The sequence below is a fragment of the Actinia tenebrosa genome, unplaced genomic scaffold (genome assembly GCF_029948245.1).
Source record: "Actinia tenebrosa isolate PJP-AT-01 unplaced genomic scaffold, QUT_ActTen_1.0 PGA_scaffold1__47_contigs__length_23844297, whole genome shotgun sequence".
Taxonomy (NCBI): Eukaryota; Metazoa; Cnidaria; class Anthozoa; order Actiniaria; family Actiniidae; genus Actinia; species Actinia tenebrosa.
In genome coordinates, this window is record NW_028292578.1 from 3,427,743 (window position 1) to 3,450,328 (window position 22,586).

At 38.1% G+C, this 22,586-nt stretch overlaps 2 protein-coding genes across 2 annotated transcripts; one reads left to right on the plus strand and one right to left on the minus strand.

Annotated features, from left to right (window-relative positions):
- Window positions 1–322: 322 nt before the first annotated feature.
- On the minus strand, window positions 323–5,605 carry LOC116306606 (cilia- and flagella-associated protein 119). Its single transcript, XM_089032197.1, has 12 exons — window positions 5,504–5,605; window positions 5,270–5,301; window positions 5,062–5,127; window positions 4,865–4,953; window positions 4,270–4,350; window positions 3,804–3,874; window positions 3,200–3,270; window positions 3,017–3,062; window positions 2,624–2,684; window positions 2,110–2,196; window positions 1,469–1,533; window positions 323–537 (listed from the first exon to the last, which is right to left on the minus strand). The coding sequence occupies exons 1-12, from the start codon at window positions 5,519–5,521 to the stop codon at window positions 409–411; spliced, it is 816 nt and encodes a 271-aa protein (XP_088888323.1). The 5' UTR covers window positions 5,522–5,605; the 3' UTR covers window positions 323–408.
- A 94-nt stretch (window positions 5,606–5,699) lies between these two features.
- Window positions 5,700–22,319, plus strand: LOC116306613 (ubiquitin-protein ligase E3B). The gene is made up of 32 exons (XM_031716696.1): window positions 5,700–5,895; window positions 6,011–6,060; window positions 6,369–6,421; window positions 6,660–6,724; window positions 7,017–7,073; window positions 7,148–7,252; window positions 7,912–7,959; window positions 8,188–8,239; window positions 8,502–8,587; window positions 9,139–9,221; window positions 9,380–9,485; window positions 9,900–10,020; window positions 10,541–10,575; window positions 10,741–10,770; window positions 11,263–11,375; window positions 11,904–12,043; window positions 12,477–12,635; window positions 13,071–13,245; window positions 13,748–13,869; window positions 14,126–14,246; window positions 14,618–14,717; window positions 15,440–15,562; window positions 16,163–16,240; window positions 17,212–17,310; window positions 17,739–17,852; window positions 18,250–18,387; window positions 19,009–19,074; window positions 19,152–19,210; window positions 19,822–20,004; window positions 20,771–20,882; window positions 21,207–21,299; window positions 21,570–22,319. The coding sequence occupies exons 1-32, from the start codon at window positions 5,782–5,784 to the stop codon at window positions 21,762–21,764; spliced, it is 3,195 nt and encodes a 1,064-aa protein (XP_031572556.1). The 5' UTR covers window positions 5,700–5,781; the 3' UTR covers window positions 21,765–22,319.
- The last annotated feature ends 267 nt before the right edge of the window (window positions 22,320–22,586 follow it).

Genomic DNA, 22,586 nt, shown 5'->3' on the forward strand with positions numbered 1-22,586 from the left:
ACCGAAATAAAACAGAAATATCGTTAATGACGAAGTAGCTGTTACGAAATCAAATACTGTCAGTGATCGTACTGTCCGAGAGTTCAATACATCTCACTCCCGAAATAGAATCAGTAATAATTCTTAATTAAGTTTCGATGTCAAATAAAATCGTAGTCCTTCCCTGGGATCTGAACTCGCTCAGGCTCAACTCGCACTGTGGGAAATCCTCTATAACAGCTTCTCTGGGCTTTCGCCTTGACACCTGTACCGTGATTAACACACACTTTTATACAACAGTAAAAGCCGACCAGAATTTAGATATCATTATAGATGCGATGGATGTGAAACTACGTTTTATTGCATACACTAAAGCTATTTATAATCGGTTAACAAGATGTTCTTTTTACATTATTTTTACATTATTTTTTATTTCCCTCTTTTCCCCTTTCCTTTCGGACTTTTTGGTGCTGTTCCACTATCCGCCAAGGAAATACCAGTCTTCTTACTGATTTCTTCGTCTTTTGCTTTGATTTGGAGGTCTACGCTATTTTTTAGCTGAAATATAGAAAGGGAAAAGTCTAAGAATTAAACTGAGTAGAAACAAGAGTGGCATCGCATGAACAGTTTCTCCGGTTTTTGATCTTTCCAAAAGTACCTATAAGGAGATAAATAGACGACTGGAACTAACAGGTCACGTAACACTATACCTCTCTTAAAACGAGCAGTTTTGTCAAAATAAAAAAACAGAAATGAAAAGAGTATCTCGGCATTAGTAGGGAGGCGGAGTTTCAGCTCATAATAAGCGAAACAGAAGAAATGGCATTAGATATAAAATTGAATGTTTTATACTAGTAAGGATTTGTATGGGAAAATGTGCTGGATGGCATTAATGCTTTTTCTTCCATTTCGACCTGAAACTTCGCCCTTTTACTAAATTTGAGGTGCTGTATTCATTTCTGGAGTTCATTTTGACACATTTGCTCGTTAAGGGGGATGGGGTCACGTGACCTGTTAGTGCAAGCCGTCTATTAATTGGCCCCCAAAATAATAGAAAAATTGAAGAAAACAAAAGGAGCGCAAAAACAAGTTTTATTCACTATATTTTTGCTCGATTTTCCCCGTTCGCTTTCCTTGCATTCTCCAGCACACCATCTTATAAAAAATGAAGAAAGACGTTTTTTTTCTCTCCCCCGAACTTATGTCCCTGTGTTCGGACGAAAAATGGTAAAGTAAAATGAAAAAAGTGGAAGGATGGAAAATAAATCGTTTTCACTTGGCCATGTATTTTTCAAGGTATTTTCTTAATTAGCTGTTGAAAGACCATTACGATAGATTGACCACAACCAGTACAATAGAGTGACCGACAACGTGTTTCTGTGGTCTTCCTTTGAAAGCATTATACCACTGCGGAAGAGTATGGGTAAAGGGAAATGGAAAAAAAGGAATAAAAGACAGAAGAAATAGAAGAAAAAAATCATTTTATTACCTGTTCAACTTGTTCCTGAAGAACTGTAGAGATCATGGTTTTTAATTCTTTGACAGCAGGGGTTTCTGTGATAAAAGAAACAAATTATGATGTGATGAAGGCGATAGATAAATATTGTTTTACCCATTAATGAATGTCAGTTACCATCCAAATCCTCAAATTTGATAGACCTGATTCAGCCTAGGCATAATGACCATTTCAGACCTTGTGTCATCCCCTTGAATTGCATAAATCCAATCTATTTATAATATATCTTCTCAAGTTTTATCCAGTAATAAACAAAGAAATAATTTTTTAATTTCTATTTTCTAAGAGAGCACGAATTTGTTTAAATTAATGCACACGCACTTATGCCATGGTTTGATTGCTTTTTTCTTTGTCAATTGTAACGTTTTTCATTTCCCTGAGGATGGCCGAGTAGGCCGAAAGCTCAGATTATGTGTATTAAATTTATGGTTGATAAGACAAATAATTATGAATGTAACAACAACCAACAAAGAACTATTTGAAAGAAATAATATTCAAGGGCAGAAATAATGGCTGGAAAGGAACAACAGTACCCAGGCTGAATGGGTGTTTATTTTCTAGGCATTGCTCAGACCAGCTAACATTATGCAATCATTATTCAGTTATGTCCAAACCTTCAATTTCTGGTTCTGCAGCCACCTCTGCTTCTTCTCCCTCCTCCTCTTTCTTTTCCTCTGTCATCTTTTCATCCTCTTCACCAACTAGCACAAAGGAAAATGGTTTAATAATAATGTACAAAAATATCATTAATTTAAAAGCGGTTAAATTTTGTAACAGCAGTAACGTGCAGTCTTAAAATCTGAAGGCAAGGGTGGCATGGTGATAAAGAGATCACCTGTCACCAGTGTGAGTCCTATTGGTTGGGTCACTGGTTCCGAATTACTGTAGATGACACAAATAAATTGACTTTGTGTGATCTGTCGTTTTCTCCTTTATCACGAGGTACTTTTCAGATTCTCAGATTTTTCACACTTCATAAAAGAATAGCATGTGAGTAATGAGAGTAGTATGCATAGAAATATTGCATATTATGCACATGTAATAGTGGCAGGTGTGAGTGAAAGTATGCAAAATTAAACACTACTGGCATATAAAAAGGGTTTAAACTCAAGAGCATTTGCTTAGTACCTTCGGATGGAGGTGGAGTGGCTGGTAGTCCAATATAATCTATTGCAAGATCAAGCCGAACCTGAAAAGCATTACAACAAATATTTTTATTAGCTCTTGCCATGATGGCATTGATGACGGGGACCCTCCTAAACAGTGGCAACAGTGAGGGGGAAGTGGGAGTCGCCTCCCTCAAAGCTGTGGACATGGAAGAAAACCTTAAATATAAAACATGTATTTTGGCATGTGTACACGTCTCATTGGCATAGCGAGAGTACCAGAGTTGGAGGGGCAAGCACAGGTGTTTTGAGTGGGGGAGGGGTAAAGGCCAAACTGTCAGTTTCTGGAAGACCACCTACTAGATGAAGGAATTCAACTAATTAGTTAAAACATTTTAATCCTTCAGGTACTAACCTTAGGTGTAAAAGCATACTTATAGAGCTTGTAATGTCGAAAGTACCTGGATCAAGCAAAATAGAATACAGCCTGTTCATAAAGTGCTCGCTTGAAAACATATCAAGGTATAAACAAAGAAACTTGATTAATGTGCAATTACAAAAAGTGGCTTTAATGTAAAAGCTCCATAAATTAACTTACGTATTGACAATGTAAGTTGTGATGTTTTTTACTTGATCTGTGGAGAACAAGGCAATGCTGAAGGGTGGCCTCTGAGAAAAGAAATGTTCAATGGACTCTTTTAGCTTGTATGCATGTATCATTCCCTAAAGATATTAGATACTACTTAAACCAAGGGAGCACATTAAAATTTTGGTTTGTGTAAGGAAAGGTATTGTTCTTGGTTGATCTATCTAGCGCGCGCAATCCATCATGTGACAGGCGTTCCTCGTAGTGTTTTGGTTTCGGCCGATCCGAATGGCCTACGATCGTGTAAGGAAGGAAGAAATTCATCGGTTTTCAGAGTAAATTCGCTAGCCTGACTAAAGCAAGGAACGCCTGCCATAAAGTGTAGCGCGCGGACATAAACAAGCACTACAAGGAACGCCTGTCATATCTTAGATTACGTACGATAAAATCCAAGATAAACCAACACAATCAAAATTTTAACGTGCTCCCTTGCTTAAACAAAGATGATTATTCCCAAAAGAATGGCATTTGCTCTGAAATGGGAAAACTTTATGCCCCAAGCTAAACATTGAATATTTTAGATTTTTTTGAGCTGATTTGACAATCTGTACAGTACCTTAATGCTATGACAGAGTATAAGATCTTTAGTGTATTCAAAGACAGGCTTGACATTGCCAAATGGTGTATCTGAAAGCAACACAGTAGTGGATTCATATTTTTTCTTCAAAGTACCATTAATATCTGGGGTGTCGGACACTGATTTCCATTAAATTATCCCTACATAAGACTGTCAACGATTGGGGATTTGCACATATGATGGAATATGACCCAACTCCTTTAAGTGGCTAGTTACAACAACACAAAAATGCAAGGTCAAACCTTTGATGATTCATGATTCGTTAATGTGCTTCCTTCATGACACATGAATTTTAGAAAAATTGAAGCATGTGAAATGTGATGCTGACCCCCCTAGTGCCACCCTGTTATGCCTTTGTGCGACCCGACTTGCATTTGTGCAAGAAGGTTGATAAATACCTATTGGAGCATGATAATTATAATCTTGGTATTATCCAAATACATACCAATAGCCATTTCATGAATACACTTGATAATAGAAAAAAATGCTGAGATCTGTTCCTTCGTGAAGTTATTGTCTTTCGCAAATATGAAAAACGTTAAGAATGATACTCTATTTACAACAAGAAAAATGATTGCATAGTGCCAATCACCTATAGTGTCTTGGGTTTGATTCCTTGACTTGGCTCAGCATCACACATGAGTACAATATGTTGAGATATCCATCTTTGCAGTAGATGACGACTAGTTTTAGAACTAGCTTGGACTGCGTCAGTGTCTTTTAGTTTAACCAAATGTTTCGTAGTAGATAATTTTATCACCATAGGTACAAAAGATACATAGTAGCGGTAGTAGACTGACGTTTCGGATGTTAGGTCTTCATCGAAATGTCAGTCTACTATCTTTAGTACCTACGGTGATAAAATTATTTACTACAACACATCTTTGCAATAGTTTGCAAAGTTGATAGGATTTTTTAGCTTTCAAACTAAAAACTGTCATTATTTATGAGTATTTTTTGAACAATGCTTGAAAATAAATGACAATAGCTACTTATTATCTACAGTGTATGATGAGTGAACATTTCTGTTGCAAAAGGATATTGAATGGAATAATAATAAAGATCTATTAATATCCCAGATCTGAGTTCTTCTTTGTGATCCTTTATTTTGAAGATGTCTGCAAGGATGCTGAAGAATCAAATTGTAAATTAAGATAAAAATAACAGGGAGATTAATTGAATTAAGCGAAAAGCAAGAGAATTCAGAAAAAGGATCCAAGGCATCCAGTTATATTACCTTTGAGTTTCATCAGCAGATTTACTTTTAAGAATTTCATCCACATTTTCTAATGTTAGGTCAACCCTATAAACACAACGAGGGAGGTTGATAATAATGATGATAATGATGGTAATACGATTTCCATAGGAAAATGTCTATAGGGGGCCCATTCTCTCAATGGCGAAGAAAAGCTATTACTTCAAAACTATAGACATCCAGCACTTACCAACACAATACTCTGGGTTTAAATCGTCTCTCCTGGAATCAATATACAGTGTAAATTGTAAAAATATTTAAAATTTCTCATAAAGCACGAGACACTCGAGAAGATGGTGTCAAAGGCCAACTAACAAACTGTCTACATTTACGACGCAAATGTTTTAATTCTAAAGCCTTAAAAATAGGAAAAAATAGAAGTAAAAGTAAAATAATATGATAGATAGCCTGATATGAGACTTACTTTGCTGACAGAGGGCATATTTAGAGTTATAAATAAAGAAAAATCCAAGAAATCCTAGTTTATCCACTTATATTCACAACAAACCGCCATCTTGATTTCCATAGCAACAATGTGAAACCACAGTAATAAGGTACAGCGGATACAAGCTTCAAAACAAGGCCTGGCTACTTAGACTTCCGGTCAAGAAGAGGAAAAACAAAATGGCGGATGACAGCAAAAAGAGAACGAAGTGAATACTTCTTTTGAAAAAATAGCTTTATTGCTATAAGATTATAAAGATGTTTGCTGGATCGGATAATAAGAAGAATGAATCAGTCGTCTCCAAGGCGCAAGCAGCTCGACAGCAGCGAGCAGAGGAAAGAGCGAAAGAAAAAGCAGCTCTAAAAATTCAGGTGTCAAACTTGTCTGGTTTTCGCTGCAGCATAGCTTGAAAAATTCCACTGTAAAACAACAATCTTTGCTTCAATTTTTCACTTATTAGTTTCCAAATGATTTATTCTTAATCAGGCATGGACGAGACGGGTTGTTTGTGTGTCCAAATTAAGAAAACAAATAAGGTAAATAAGTTTAAAAACATCATTTGTTGTTTACATGTATATCGTGATCACCTTACCCTGGCTTCCAGAGGGATTTTTTTCGCGGATTCAGTAAAATGTTAAAGTTTACCTGTAGTTACGATGTTAGATTATTTGAATTTGATTTTCAGGATTTGATTGCAGTTTTTTCAAGCTCATTATTGTATTGTTGTTGGTATTTAAAAGTCTGTCGAGAGTCGCGCGATCATGCAGTGTGTGGTCTTTTCTTATTAGTTGCTAAAAAAGCATTGATCCTAAGGTTAATTCATGTGAATTATCTTGTTTACTAGAGAGGAGTTTGATGCATTTCTTGAGGAAGAGAGTTCTTCATCAAAAACATCAGGTTTGATAGCCTTTTATCCTCTCCCAACTATCTCCCTCCCCCCTAAGGGCAGTACTATTAAAAATCAATATCAATCAGCTAATTGTATTGATCAAAATCCCATCACTGATTGCATGTTGATTTCATCAGAATTGAGTATGCCGGGACTTACAAATAAAGGACATATAAGCCAAGCTTGACACTTTGACAATTTGATGCATGCATAATTATGATTGTAATCTTTTTTATTGTTTTTCAGCAATAACAGTTTTCCACAAGATCAGAAGATTTCTATTTATTTTTCAAGACAAATATGATGCAAAGGTATGAATATAAGATATTTAAATAATCTAATCCATTATAATTACATATTATGTAACTGTTCCTGTTTTCACTAATAGGTCATGTGACCTTACCCCTTTGTTTCAAGGCCTTATGGGTGGCTTAAGTTGCTAATGAGTCTTCTTTCACTGCTGTGAAACCAATGGGTCAGGTTGCTGGATTGAGCCCTGCAGATGCCACATGTGAATATGATGTGTCATTCTCTCAATAGTACCTCAACACTTAAAATATGAAAATGATATTTCTTATGTCAATTGCACTGGTTTACTTTCAGAGATTGGTCTCTTTGTGCAGAATAATATTGTCAAGTATGGAGCAGAACAATCCTAAAGTATGTGGCACTGCATGGTATATATAGTATTAAATTTTTTTTTATTATAGTTATTTTTATTTTCTACTGGACAGGTCTGGTATATATCAGTAGCATTGTCTCAAGATCTGATTCTTCTGTGGATTCAGCAAGTTAAGAATATTCTATGGCACTGCTGTAGATTGATGAGAAAGCTCAAGGTAACCAAAAGCAATAGACCTCTTTAATTACAGCAAGAAAGTGTAATGTTTTCCCATTCCAGTCCATGTGTTATTCCTTAGAGTATAATTTCATGATGAGAAGACATTGGAAGTAGATGGGGAAGGGGGGGGGGGAGGGGGCCATACACTCTCACTGTTAGTGCCCTTCATTAACTTCTTATGCCCTTCATATGATGCTTTTATGATTCTGAAACATGCACCATATACATAGATACCATTATATGATGTTTTTATTTGATCATTATTAAGATCTTTTATTTATACAGCTATTTCTATAAAGGTGTTGAATACTGAATACTGCATACTGAATAGCGCATTCCAAGACTGAAGTGCATTGTGGGTCATAGTGACATTGTCTAAAGTAGGATTAATAATAATTGTTTATTCTATTTTCAGTGTATTCCATCTGAAACAATATACTAACTACACTAACTACAATATACTAACTACACTAACTACACTTACTAACTACTAACTACATGTAGAGAGTCAATTGCTGTATAAATTATTTACTTTTTATTTCAAATTAACAAGACCACAATGCCCTTTGGTCCTTGAATGCACTATATTCAGTATGCAGTATTCAGTATTCAACCTTTTTTGAAATAGCTGTATATCAGTCTTTTTTTCTATTCTAGCCTCATATTGGAAATGACTCTAAAGAAATCATCATTTATTTAAATATGGTAAGGGAATTATGCTGTGATTCTAATTTAATGTATAAAATTACAAGAGTTTTCTTAAATATGGATTAGCACCCACAACACAATGCTTTTGACGCAAGTTTGAGTTTCAACTTGTATCCCTGGACTCAGACTGAAGAAGCCTTTAAAAATGCAATCCCTGCAATACTGTTGCTTTAATATATCTTAAAATTCCTCATTTCATATTGAGAATTACATTGTATTTTCTAGTTAATAACCTTAACTGACTGTTCAAAATGGAAAATTTTAACTGCTAAAGGAGGTAATCACAACACATTTAATCATTTTTATTCTCAGTATTATTTGTAATAATGTGCTGAACACCTCAGTCTAAAAACACTGTATGTTAATATTAACCATTCCAGGGCTTGATATTTAGCAGCATTTCATGGCCAAATAAAATTTTACTACTGGCAGGTTAAAACAATTTCGAAGTGCCAAATGGAAAATAAAATGGCAGGGGAAATTTTGCTCCACTGAAACAATATAATTAGCTAACTGTCATTTTTTTTTGGTCTACTCAGGTGATGCATTGAAGCCAAGCTTTCAGCAACTGTGCTCCAATATTCTTGGATTTCTGAATACCAAGGGGTTTTACCCAGTGCTGAAGGTATGATATTGTACAATTTGATGTAATTATGCTCCATCTTCTGTCATGATGTATAAATTAAGTGTATAGATCTAATCAAATGTTACTGGTAAACAAAGGAAAATTCTTTTAGGGAATGACACATGGTCTGAAGAAGTCCTTGGTGTCTGCCCTATTGCCATATAGGCATAGAGGATAATGATGACATGGTCTGAAATGGAAAAAACTCTATAACTTACAGTATACCATAAAAGCCCTCAGTATATAATTATTCATAAGGCATTTTCGATAGGCTTATAACCTGGTGTGTGCTACCCTGTGACAGACTTTGTCAGCAGGGTAGTTGGGGGGGGGGGGGGGGGGGGGAGTTTATGACCTGAGGGCAAAAGAGTTTGGGATGAAGAGAAAGGGTTTCTTTCTTTCTTTTATTTTCCCAATTGATTGCCAATATGATAAACACAAAAATAATACAAGAGGTGGGCTTATATGACTGGCAGAGGGGATTTTAAAAAAAGATTTTACTGTATATTGGAAGCTACCAATGTATTATTATGAACCATTTTATCTTGAAGGATCTTCTGATGAATGGTCTTGCTCGCTCATCTCCATCTCTCAAAGTAGTTCCCTTAACTGCAGCCACCACCTTGTCTTTGAGGTATGTAAAGATTAACAACCTCTACACAAATGACAATATTGACTATACATGGGAGTACCCTGCACCCCCTCCCCCACCCCCCCCCCCCCCGCCCCCACCCCCTCCAGGATGTGTCCAGCTGAAAGTAATTATATTTTCCTATTTTCCGCTCATTTCAGATCGTTGGTGCTCTCTCAGTTTTCTGAAAATCTTTGTAGTTTATTCATACTTAACATTTTATCTGTACCTGGACTTGTTCTTCACCTTTCTTCAATTGCTCCTGAGGTAATTAAAATAGTCCTTGTATGTATCAAATATTTGACACTGTTTTTGCTGTGCTGATTGGTTTAATATGCATTACTGACAAAAGATGCAATACATGTGTATATATTTTTTGATTGATTGATTGATTGATTGAGTTACTTATTCCATTCCATTCAGTCTGTCATTAATTCATTCTATTCATCAAACATTATATTCCATATTCATTCTTTCATTCCCATTTATTTTGTTCATTTTTCCATTCATTTATTTGTTCATGCATTTAAGTTGTTCAACATCTTGTCTATTGTGTGGTATGACAGAATAAAATACCAGGTACTGTACTTCAAACGTTCCCCTGGTCTGTAACAAGCTCAAGAACATCTCCGCACCTGGTCCATTAGTTAAGCATTGACAAAATTTAATGTATTTCTGCAGATGCTGAAAAGATTCCAAAGCATCATGTTGTTCAGTAAAGTGATAGACTTCATGAAGTCAGAACAGAGAAGCAGAATAACATATAACTCCCTTGAATGTGGATACTCCTTGTGTTTACTTGGTAAGAAGAAGGTGTAGAATGATGTAATCATTAGATTAAAAATACATTCAACAAAACCAGACAGAATTAAGAATGCTTGAAATATATCTTCTCATTTTCATTTCATATATTTAGTATTTAAATGTGCATTTTGATGGACTGAGAAAGCGGGCAGTATTTTCTATCTCTGAAATGCTAAACAAACAACAACAACAACAACAACAAAAAACCCAAAAAATTGCAAAACTAAAAATGAATGGAAAAAGGTTTTGTTACTATCCTAGAGTCAGTCCAGATAGGGAAAAACTGTGCCCTTGGCCTTCAAAATAGGACAAGGCCAGATATTCAAGACCTCATGTACAGCTTTTTCCTATCTCGACCTCATGGCTAGGAAGTAACCTTTTTGTCTTCCCATTTCATTATAATATGTGAATTCATTAAATTTCATTATGGTACATGAATTCATTTAAATTTAATTGCACATAATGATTGTTATTCAGAAGAATCTTATTTGACCTCCATGTTTTAAAATTCCTTGCAGCTAACATAGTATCCTTATCACAGCTGGGAGATGAGGTAAGATACAGGCTACTAAATATATTTTTTTCTGTCTTATCACATAGGTTTTGATTCTTAAGAAGCAATCACTAATTGGCAGGGATGGATTCCTTTCCCTGGAATAGAATTTACCATATGATATTTTTTAGTCTGACCCTAATGCTTTCTTGTTTGTTGTTTCAGGCTTTGAAGCAAAATTTAAGAGACTTCATAGTAAGTTGAAATAGTTTTGGTATGTTTCATTAACCCACATGTAATTGAAAGACAACGTTAAATGATAGTCTTGACAAATTCAATTGCAATTGGACCTTTGAACAGCTTTGATGTATTTGTAGTTTTGGTCGTAAAACCGTCCTTTTTCATGAGGGTAGCACTTAGTAGCAAGTGTCTAACAAACCTGTGGCTCTCACTCCCTGATCAAATTGGAATTTAGAAGTAGATTTTTGCGGAGGGAGGAAAACCAGAGAACCCGGAAAACCCTCGAAGCACAGGAGAGAACCAACAAACAACTCTACTCATATACGACACCGAACCCGGTGGGACTCGAGCTTGGGTCACATTGATGAGAGGCGAGTGCTCACACCACTACGCCACCTGTGCTTTCCTATTGTATAGTGGCCGTCTAATAAGTATTATTGCCTCCATTCTTGTTACTTAACTTGAACTACATCCAATCAGTTTTCTCAAACCTTTTTCTATGTATAGGTTGTAGTGTCGAGAGTGCTTCTCTACTGTCAGTCATATGTTGCTAAGAAACAGAGTAGCCTTACTAACTGGCATCCCCTTCTTGGATGGTTTAAACAAAACACTGATCAGAGGTAAGGGAACGAACTTCCAGATTCTTGGAGGCATCTTAAACCTTTTAATTTATCAAGCCCTGATACAACCTCTAGGCTGATCTTAGTCAGGGCATGGCTAACTCACATATTGAATCTTGAATCAACCTCGGGGCTGATCTAAATATAAGTCAGGATATGGCTAACTCACAGACCAAATTGGAATGTTAGGTTTCATGGTGAGAGAAAAACTGCGAACTGGGAGAAAAACCCTTGATTAAAGGGAGGGACCTAGCACTATTAAACTGTATCCACATGTGACCACACCCTTGATTCCCAAACAGGACACGAATAAAGGAATTGTATAAGGACCTCATTAGCCCTTCCAAGGTTGAGAAAAAACTGGATAGAGTTGGCATTGCAGTGCATTGTGGGACTCTTAGGTGGCATGTTTCCAAGATGACGCCTATTTCGTCCCCTTAAACAGTCCCACAATGCACTACAATGCCAACTCCACCCAGTTTTTTTCTCAACTCCGAATAGAATGATAATGTTACACTACGTTTGTAGGTTAAATGATTCGATCCCGCACGTCACCAAGCAGCTACAAATATTATGGCATCGGTCTACCGTACAGTTGTTATTTGAAGACCTCAAAGCTGTTACTGATCTGGATAAAGAAGCGCAGTCCAGGGAACAAAATAGAAAAGGTAAACAAACGATCACTACTCGGTCTTCCATGCAATATCAGGGCACGGCTAACCCACAGATTGAACCCTGAAACAACCTCTGGGCTGATCTAAGTCAGGGCATGGCTAACTCACAGATCAAACCCTGAAACAACCTCTGGGCTGATCTAAGTCAGGGCATGGCTAACTCGCAGATCAAACCCTGAAACAATCTCTGGGCTGATGTAAGTCAGGGCACGGCTAACTCACAGTTTTAGGAGAAAAACACTAGAATCAAGGGAGAGATCCAACCATGAAACTGCTGCTTACATGTGATGTGGAGTCCAGTTATATAAGCCGAACCCAAATGGTAAGAAGCGAGTGCACTATAAACGGTACCCATGATGCTAATGTTGATCTTGTGATTTAGATCCTGGTTGTGGCTAAACAGTATAGATTTTATTTCATTATTCAGATTCGAAGTCCCTGTGGAGTCTGTTTGGTTCCCTGCAGCGTGGCAACAGATCAAGTATCAAAGTCAGTCAGTCACAAGTCGAACTAGTGTCTAATGTATGTGTCATGTATCAGACGATGGTAACCACTTTCTCTCTGATAAGGCTGGATATATTGACAGGTGAGAATACATACATCCATGATGCACGCACTAGAGAGTAGTTAACTTGTGAGATCTGTGTTAGGTTCAAGACTTACCGAACCGCGACCGATCCACCAACCAACCAACGGACCGAACCGACCGACCGACTAAACTATCAACCAACCAACCAACCAACGGACTGACTGACCGACCGAACAACCAACAGTCTGACCGACCGACCGACCGACCGACCAACCAACTAACAGTCTGACCGACCGACCGACCAACCAACAGTCTGACCAACCAACCGACCAAACAAAGGACTGACCGACTGACCGACAAACCAACCAACGGACCGACTGACCAACCAACCAACGGACCGACACACCAACTTACCAACGGACCGACCCACCGAAAGCCCAACTAAACAACTAATGTTCTTTCATTCAGGATGACTTCATTTCTTTCTTTCAGGTTTGAGTTATCAGGAAGAGTTTCTCGTGCGTCTTTGGCGGTTTTTCGTGTTGATCGGTAACAATGGCGGACCAGAGCTGGTACTGAACAGCATCACACGATCAGGGGTCAACTGCTCTCACGCTCTACAGTCAACTCTTACACTATTCTTTGACTGTTGTGGCCATCTACTACCGTAAGTGCTTAATATTATACCTTTACATTTATTGATACTCAGCAGGAAACAACCTCTGGGCTTATCTAAGTCAGGGCCGCATGACTAACTCACAGATAGAACCCTGAAACAACCTCTGGGCTTATCTAAGTCAGGGCCACATGACTAACTCACAGATAGAACCCTGAAACAACCTCTGGGCTTATCTAAGTCAGGGCCGCATGACTAACTCACAGATAGAACCCTGAAACAACCTCTGGGCTTATCTAAGTCAGGGCCGCATGACTAACTCACAGATAGAACCCTGAAACAACCTCTGGGCTTATCTAAGTCAGGACACGGCTAACTCACAGATCAAACCCTAAAACTGCCCATGGGCTGATCTCAAACGCCGGAGAATCCGGTGAAAGGCCCTATTAAAAACTCTACGTACACGTGATGTGGAGTCCAGGAATCAAACCCGAGAGGCGTGTACACTTTCGTATGTTTTTCAACGATTGTTACATCTTGTTATTTTTTAAAGGATCGTCGATGACCAAGAAATGTACGAGCAGCAGAAACCCTTCAGCTTGGACGATCTTGTTCACATGTCAACGTTTCTTAACAAACTCGTCTTTAAGTTGTACTGGAACGAGATTACTGACGGTAAGAACTACTTTCGCTATCACTTATCACTTGGTGCGCAAACTAGGAAGGAAGGAAGTAAGCAATAAGATAGATCGTCCTTGTTTTACAAGGGCAGCAATTACCAGGCAGTGGCTAACAAACTCGGTTCTATGCAGGGGCGGATCCAGGGGAGGGGAGCGCCCCTGCCAGGGGTCTTGGTCTCATATTGTTTTTGCTATTCCATGCCACCGTTGATGGTGACACTTACTTTCTACGTTAAACTATATTTTCGCAGAGAATAAGCCACAGAGCGTGTCTGCAGAGACTCTGCTCAACTCAGGTCACAGTCTCTTGATGATATTGTACGACAGAGACTGTAGAAGATCTTTCACACCACCCAACCACTGGCTCATCAAGTAAGTTACTAATAGACCGAGTAAGTCATGGATTTTGTCTTATCAAGTATCGTATGATTTTGCTCTTAGCAATCGTTGACACGGTGTATAGACAAAACAATAGGCCAGGGCATTGAATAGTAATTATTACAGTAGAATTGGTATAGCTTTGCAACGAGGAGGTACGGTTATGGTCATTGTATGGAATTGATCACAGCGCGCAAGATCCCTGCTTATTCAGTCAAGATGCGCGGGTACGACACGTGACGGTACGGAATTGACAACTTTTAACCAATTAATGCGCAAAACGATACAAAACGATAGATACTTGATGGAACTTGTACTGCTTCTGTAATGAAAGACTAACTCATTTAAACCATGTTTTGCTTCAGGGAGGTCAAGTCGAACACTTTCAGGGCTGAGCTTGCTGAAGGCAGACGAAGAGCTTGTGTCATTTTACAGAAGATACCCCACGTGATGCCGCACATAGAAGTATGTACATAATAATCTGTTGCGCTCAATAAGATTTTAGAAGATTTCACATGTAGTAGCTTGTCCTGCAACAAAACTATGAATTAAGGAATGTAACCTAATTCTGGCCTGCGGTATACTAAGATAATTAAATGTCATTGATTCAGAACGCCACGCCATTGACAGCTACGTCATATTCACACTGTGAGAATACCAAACTGCATTTTCTGTTATGCTGGTTTACCAAAACAAAAGATTTGGTTTTAGTTTCTTTAGTTATACCAGCCAAAATGGCAGTCTCTTCTGCATTCTCATGTGAAGAACGCCACCTATCGGGGGCGTATCCAGGATTTTTTCTAGGATAGGGGTGCACCGTATAGGATTTTCGTTTTAGGAGTGGGTGCACCCTTTGCTTGCAAACTAAAACACCAATAATGCAGTAGATATCATCTCATCTTGGGGTGGGGGAGGGGGGGGGGAGGGGGGTGGTGGGTGGTGCTCTCCCCCTGCATCCCTCCCCTAGATCCGCCCCTGCCTATAATTGTTTTTATTTATATTTTTAACTACAGAACCAAAGTAAACCGGGTTACATCCACTGTCATCACCTTGAGTTAAACATTACATGTTAAATCTATTGTCTGCATAAGAAACCGCTATAGCTGATTGGCCGAGTGATCTCGGCCAATCAGAGGCGGGATAGTGAGTAAATTGTATAATAACTCGGAATATTTTCTGGGAAATAGCGTGTACAGTTGTTTCGTGAATGCGTGGCTAAAGACAAAGAAGTCCTGGGAATAACACGACCAAACGATGACTTTGTTCCTCAGGGAACATTGATAACGGTCCGCAGAAATCGTCTTCTGGAGGTGAGACACCTATTGGATTTTATAAAATAACTGTTATAAATCTAGCATTCTGATTGGTTGGGAGCGCGTGCTTTATGAGAGCACACAGCACGCATGCGCCCTTTGCATTTTATAACAAAAATAAAAAACTTGCTTGCTGTGTGGTGCGGTGTGGAGTTATAAAGCACTAAAAGACTGGCAGAACACTCGAGAAATGTCGAGAAGCACTCCACTACGCGTCATGCTTCTCCTAACACGTCTCTCGTGTTCTGCCAACCCCCGCGCGTTTTCTATTTCTACGAAAAAGACGCCATCTTGGAAATGTATTCCCTAAAAGAGTTCCACAATGCACTGCAATGCCTACTCCACCCAGTTTTTTCTCAACCTTGAAAGGGCTAATGAGGTCCTCATAAAATTCCTTTATTCTTGTCCTGTTTGGGAATCAAGGGTGCGGTCACATGTGAATACAGTTCAATAGTGTATCCATAAAATTTGGACCAGTCTTTTTCAAAGCACTTGTTTGGTTTTCCCGCTCAAGTGACTGATGACGGGCTCAAACAATCTGCGACTGCCAGATATGGTTATTTTAACTTATTGCTTTCGAAAAATTGGCTGTTTTAGGATGGTTACGACCAGCTATCGAAACTCTCTCCTAAAGTACTAAAAGGAGTCATCAGGGTGCGCTTCATCAACGAACAAGTAAGTTGACAGAAATAGAGCTGATTTTGTATGACTGTGCCATACTCATGATACAGACCCACCGTGACCGTGACGTGTCCTCCTATCTTGTGATTGGTTCAATGATTGTTGTCAATAGGCCATGAGCATCAAAGATGGAGCATGGAAATCAAATGACCTATCGGAAATATTTTACTGTCATTTTTCGTATTTTGAAGTACTTTTTTATATAAATTGTCCAAGGAAGTACAGTATTGTGAGATGTATTTCAGTTAGAGGAGCCTAATAAGTGTATTCGGTTTCCTATCATGCTTTGTGCAAGAGATTCATGCTTGTCCACATTGGCTGTTCTGAATGTGCTGCTCGTTTCACAATCAATGAAATAAGAAAATCAACTCTATCCAGCACTTAAATGGTAATAACTGATGATAGCGATGTGGGAGAGTTAATAAACCTTTTAATAAGACAATGTTTTTCCCCATTTCAGACCACGTGTCATTCCTTAGAGTATCATTTCTTTGTTTAATGATTGCGCATGAGAAGACACATGAATATGGATACAACTAAAACAAAGAATCTTATTCTCAAGAGAATGACACGTGGTCTGAAATGGGAAAACGTTACGCCCAAGGTCTTTTAGAATGGCATGGGGGATATGTAATATATACAGTATGAGTGGCCGTGTTGTATCAGATATACAACCACGAGGCGTAGCCGAGTGATTGTATATCTGATACAACACGGACACGAATACTGTATATGACTTATCAAATGCATAGGTTAGTTCCTTTGTGTTTCACTAAAATGTTCAAAATTAAAATGAATTTGGCCAAGAAAATCCAACTTAAAGTTTATGCAAATGAACACAGTTTTGTATCAGATTTACAACACTCTTCACGGTCGTAATTTCTGTTGTGTTTTCCTCATGAATTATTAATGAGTTTGATAAATATAATATAAGGCTATAACATAATACGAGGCTTGTTATACAGGGTCTCCCAGAGGCTGGTATTGATCAAGATGGCGTCTTCAAAGAATTTCTAGAAGAAACTATCAAAAAAGCATTTGACCCAGGCCTTAACTTATTCAAGGTGAGTGAGGCTTTTTTCTCGATAACGCGCGCCGGATCATCGTAGATTTTGGTTTAAAGGGATACTCGTTTAAGTTTCCATATTTGGTTACGTCAGTGCGCGTACACTGATTGGTTCATAGATGTTTTACTCGGAGAAAAGAAACATGGATACCGCTGAAAATATGAGAGAAACACTTCAAATAGCTTTTGGACACCATTATGCATAAACGATCTTGCTGATGAAGGCTTCATTTGCGAAGCCGAAACGTCCAGTATTTTAAAGAATTTAAGTGAGAGACAATTCTTATTTATTTTATTACACTTGCCGTCGGCGGTGTGTTTCTCTTGACATGTACTTTTTTCGTTCTTTTGTTAGCATTACCGCAGCTCTCACCCCACCCCTATTGCTTACTATCGACCAACACTCCTTATCTCTACGTTTTTCAGACGACTACTGGTGACGAGCAGCGGTTGTATCCCTCTTCAACCTCATTCGTTCATGATAATCATCTGAATCTATTTGAATTTATTGGGAAAATGCTGGGAAAAGCTGTTTATGAGGTAAGATCAGTAGATAGACCAAAGGACAGACGATGAAGAGAAAGAGACAAACAGGCAGGCAGCGGGAGAGACAGATTGACAAACAGACAGACGGACATAAAGACAGACAGACAGGAAAAGACAGACAAACAGACAGAACGAACGAACAGGCAGACAGACGATGAACAGACAGAGACAAATAGGCAGACAGCCGTAGAGATAGATTAACAAACAGACGGCAGACGGACAGAAAGACAAACCGAGACAGGAAAAGACAGACAGACAAACAGACAGACGCAGTTAAACAGGGAAAGAGAAACAGGCAGGTAGATAGACATGGAATTATCATTTTTTTATTTAGTATATATCAACTATAATCATAATTTAAAACAAAGTTTTCTATTGCATTTGCTTTTAGGGAATTGTTGTAGAAGTGCCATTTGCTTCCTTCTTCCTAAATCACGTTCTTGGTCATCAACACAGTTCAATGTACAGTTCTATCGATGAACTGCCTTCACTGGACCAAGAGTTGTACAAGAGTCTGACCTTTATCAAGGTACGTATCAATCTGTATTCAATGTACAGTTCTATCGATGAACTGCCTTCACTCGACCAAGAGTTGTACAAGAGTCTGACCTTTATCATTAATAGATAATTACTGAGGCACGCAGCATTCGTAGGTATAATGCAGGCAGCTGAGGGCGTAGCATTATACCTACGAATGCTGCGTGCCGAAGTGATTATCTAGTATAATTATTGTTCTTATCAAAATCCAATTGTTTTCTTTCTAGCTTGTTTATCATAGAAACAAAGCCAATAATGAATGAACTAAATATGTCTGATTTTCCTCTATGCATTCGTTGGGATAATGCAGACTGAAAACAATGGATTTTGATAAGATCAGTAATTATAGGTACGTATTAATCTGTACTCAATGTACAGTTCTATCAAGGAACCTCTCTTTCTTTGTGTGGTGCAAGGCACCTAAAGCACGAAGACAATAAAACGATAGCCAATGAAATGAATTTGAAGCTAAACAATACCCTGCAAAACAAAAACCCTAACCCAGAATACAAGAAAGCTTGCTACACAAACAAAGACCCCGATAAACTGACCTTCACTGGACCAAGAGGCGTTTAATATTTCATTTGCTAAAGGTTGCCATTTATGTTCCTAGAATTACGATGGTGACATAAGAGACCTCGATTTAAGTTTCGCTTTTGAGGAAGATGTCTTGGGAAAGGTGAGTACAAACTTAGATATTTACTGCTATTATTTATAATATTCAATATTTTGGGTTCATTACATTACTGTACACAGGTCGTCACCCATGAACTCAAGCCTGGAGGAAGTGTTATTCCAGTCACGAACGAAAATAAGTAAGTATTCTGTGTGTTCTTCAAACACTTTTCACGTCCATAATGATAGGACGATGGTTCGAAAGCTTGAAGGTCGTTAATTGTATAGAAAAACGACTTCCGGGTCCAACACGAAAAGGATTTCTTTAAAAAAATTGTCTTACGTTTTCTGTATGACAGGGTTTTTTGTCCAAGGTTCTAATTGTTTCATGTACGTAGAGGTTAAATCATTGAGAAACTTTTTCTTAGTTGTTTTGTCAGCAGTTCAGTGGACCCAAAAGTGCAGTCTAAAAGCTCTTTTGTTAGCCTACTAAGTAACAGACACTAAAAACGTTTGCGTAAGGGGCTACTCTTTTGTTAAATTGTTAAAAAACTAGAAATTTAGAAACTTTTTCTTAGTTGTTTTGTCAGCAGTTCAGTGGACCCAAAAGTACAGTCTAAAAGCTCTTTTGTTAGCCTACCACGCAACAGACACTAAAAACGTTTGTGTAAGAGGCTACTCTTTTGTTAAATTGTTAAAAAAAACTCGACGTAGAAGAAACCAAATATAACAAATTAAAAATTTGAAGAAAGCTTTTGAACCGTTACTTTATAGCAAGGTCTAAATCTCTTAACTTACTTTCTCTTTATAGGATCAGCTACGTTCACCTTATGGCTAACTATCGAATGCGCTTACAACACCACAACCAAACCAAATCCTTCATCCGGGGATTCAAATCTATAGTGCGTTCTGATTGGCTGCGTATGTTCTCGGCCCCAGAGCTACAACGTCTGATCTCTGGTGATAACGCAGCTCTGGACTTGTCTGATTTAAGGTCAGGGATATTTTGCGAAAGGCTTCTTTACATTGTACCATTTGTGCATATACTCTGCCCCCCGCCTACCCCTCCCCCGGCCCACAGCCCACGGCCCACTTGCACTAAGAGATCACGTGACTTCGTTGCCCTAAATCAAAAGGTGTGTCAAAATTAACATCAGAAATGTAAAGTGCACCTTAATATTGGTAAGGAGATGTAGCTTCAGCTCATAATATATGGCACTAAAGAAATGACGTTGGATATAATTTTGAACGTTTTTTTTGGGGGGGGGGGGGGGGGGGGGGATTGGTGTGGAGAAATTTCCACCAATATCCTTCCTTTAAAAATATTCGGTTTTATATTTAATGCCATTTCGGTTTAAGGGGTTATGGTCACATGACCTCTTAGTGCACGAACACTGTCGTGACAAGGCAAGGCATACGACAGCCCAATCACATTGCATGAGAATTTACTCTCCATCCAATCAAATGTCCGTAACACGGCATGAACACGGCCAGACCAAATCGCCCAATCCCACAATCAAAGTCCTAGAAAACATCAATGTCGCCGCAAGGCACGCATACGGCACCGACTTTTTCACAGTCATGCGAAAACTGTTCTATAGACCTTTTTTGAGATAGCGAACATGGTGCATTGTGGTCTAGCTTCGGTACGAACATCTTTTGTTCATCATGCCTTATATGGTGTTGTTTGTACCGAATCTAGACCACAATGCATCATGTTTATCGAACTCAGAAAAAGACTATGGTTTCCATTGTTTCAGGAAGCACTCTCGTTACTATGGAGGTTACCATAGCGGCCATCGTGTAGTGGTTTGGCTGTGGGAGATCCTGGAAAAGGATTTCAATGACAAAGAAAAATCACAGTTTCTGAAGGTAAGATTATTAGAAATAGTGGGTTTGCTTTGATTCGAGATATTTATTGTTTCAAGTGCATTCATGCCATACATGCAACTGAGTTCGACATATAAATTTTACATTTTTTGAGATAACGAACATGGTGCATTGTGGTCTAGTTTCTAGATTTTTTCGCCTTGTTCTATATGGTGTTGTTTGTACCCAAACTAGACCATCATGCATCCTGTTTATGGAACTCAGTCAAGGCCTATGCCTTTGTTTTTGTATTGTATTTAACTGCATAATTGTATTTTTAAATTTCTGTTTTCTTTTCTTTTCTTATTTTCTTCTTTTTCCCCCCAGTTTGTTACCAGCTGTTCTAAACCTCCTTTGCTTGGCTTCGAGCATCTTGAACCGCCTTTCTCTGTCCGTTGTGTGGAATGCAGTGATGACGAGGTAAAGCTCTTCAATAACCAGGTTTTTCTGAAATCTGTTTACAGTTCTTTTAAGGTCTCGCAACAACAGTAGACTACTCTTCTTTCCTAGTTCGTTCGTTCGTTCGTTCGTTCGTTCGTTCGTTCGTTCGTTCGTTCGTTCGTTCGTTCGTTCGTTCGTTCGTTCGTTCGTTCGTTCGTTCGTTCGTTCGTTCGTTCGTTCGTTCGTTCGTTTGTTTGTACTTTATGAATAAGACCATATATCTTTCTGATTATGTTCAATACTTATTAGGATGATGGTGATACGGTGGGAAGTGTCATTCGAGGATTCCTGAACATCAGGCGTCGACGTGAGCCCGTAGGAAGACTACCAACAGCATCAACCTGCTTTAACCTGCTTAAACTACCCAACTATCATAAAAAAAGTACGCTCAAAGAAAAACTAAGATACTCGATTCAATGTAATGCTGGCTTTGAACTCTCATGACATATGTCTATGACATTCCATATCACGTGCCCAAAATTTATTTTCCCCCAAAAAATGGCATGGAAACACTTTGATTGACGTGTAACGTAACAGGACAATAATACAATTCAGAAGAAGAGTAAAATAAAGGAGAAACAGCAGACGCCTGCCTAGGCCTGGATCGACATCGGCTCTTCTCTTCAGCAAGAAGGAAGTGGTTAATTTTGAATACTAATATAGAAAGCACTCGGGCATAGCAACTTGTTCCTTCTTGTCAAGATGATTGGCAAACCATGCAGTAAACCATACAATATAAAGTGAAAGTACATAACGTAAAAATATCTAGAAGTTTCAAAATCATCTTTAATTCAAAATTAATAATTGAAAAGTTAAAAATGTGTTACAAAACCCTTTAAAAATACCATACCGTAAACCTTCGAAAATAAGCTCTACTTTTTATACTTGTTCAACGTGCCTTTGTGGTCTTGGATCAAAGCAATAGAAAAACAATAGAATCACGTGATATTGGGGTTATTAATTTCTGGCTAAAATATTAATAAAGATAAATTAAACTTGGCAACAATTTTTACTTGGGTTGAGTAGTTTTACTTTATTAATGGTTCCCTTTTACTTTCTTACGCAACTGAATAATTTATATTTGAAAACACTTACAGTCAAACCACCTCAAGCATGAACCTGTAGAGGTCATTACCAATGGTAATGACTTTGTTTTTGGATTCTTGATTTCATTATTCGATTCGAAGATTCATTAATGAAAACGAATCTTCAATATTCAAAAAATAATTATTATTTGAAAATTCGATTAACTTGGCTTGTAGGCCC

Bases quoted from the DNA above. Each gene is read 5' to 3' on its own strand.
- LOC116306606 (XM_089032197.1), bottom strand. The intron at 4,954-5,061 runs GTAATATAACTG...TTGATTCTTCAG, and splicing joins TCTGCTGATGAAACTCAAAG to CATCCTTGCAGACATCTTCA. The intron at 3,271-3,803 runs GTACTGTACAGA...TTCTTTTCTCAG, and splicing joins TACTCTGTCATAGCATTAAG to AGGCCACCCTTCAGCATTGC.
- LOC116306613 (XM_031716696.1), top strand. From the start codon at position 5,782: ATGTTTGCTGGATCGGATAATAAGAAGAATGAATCAGTCGTCTCCAAG. The intron at 8,588-9,138 runs GTATGATATTGT...TTTATCTTGAAG, and splicing joins GGTTTTACCCAGTGCTGAAG to GATCTTCTGATGAATGGTCT. The intron at 11,376-11,903 runs GTAAGGGAACGA...CTACGTTTGTAG, and splicing joins AAACAAAACACTGATCAGAG to GTTAAATGATTCGATCCCGC.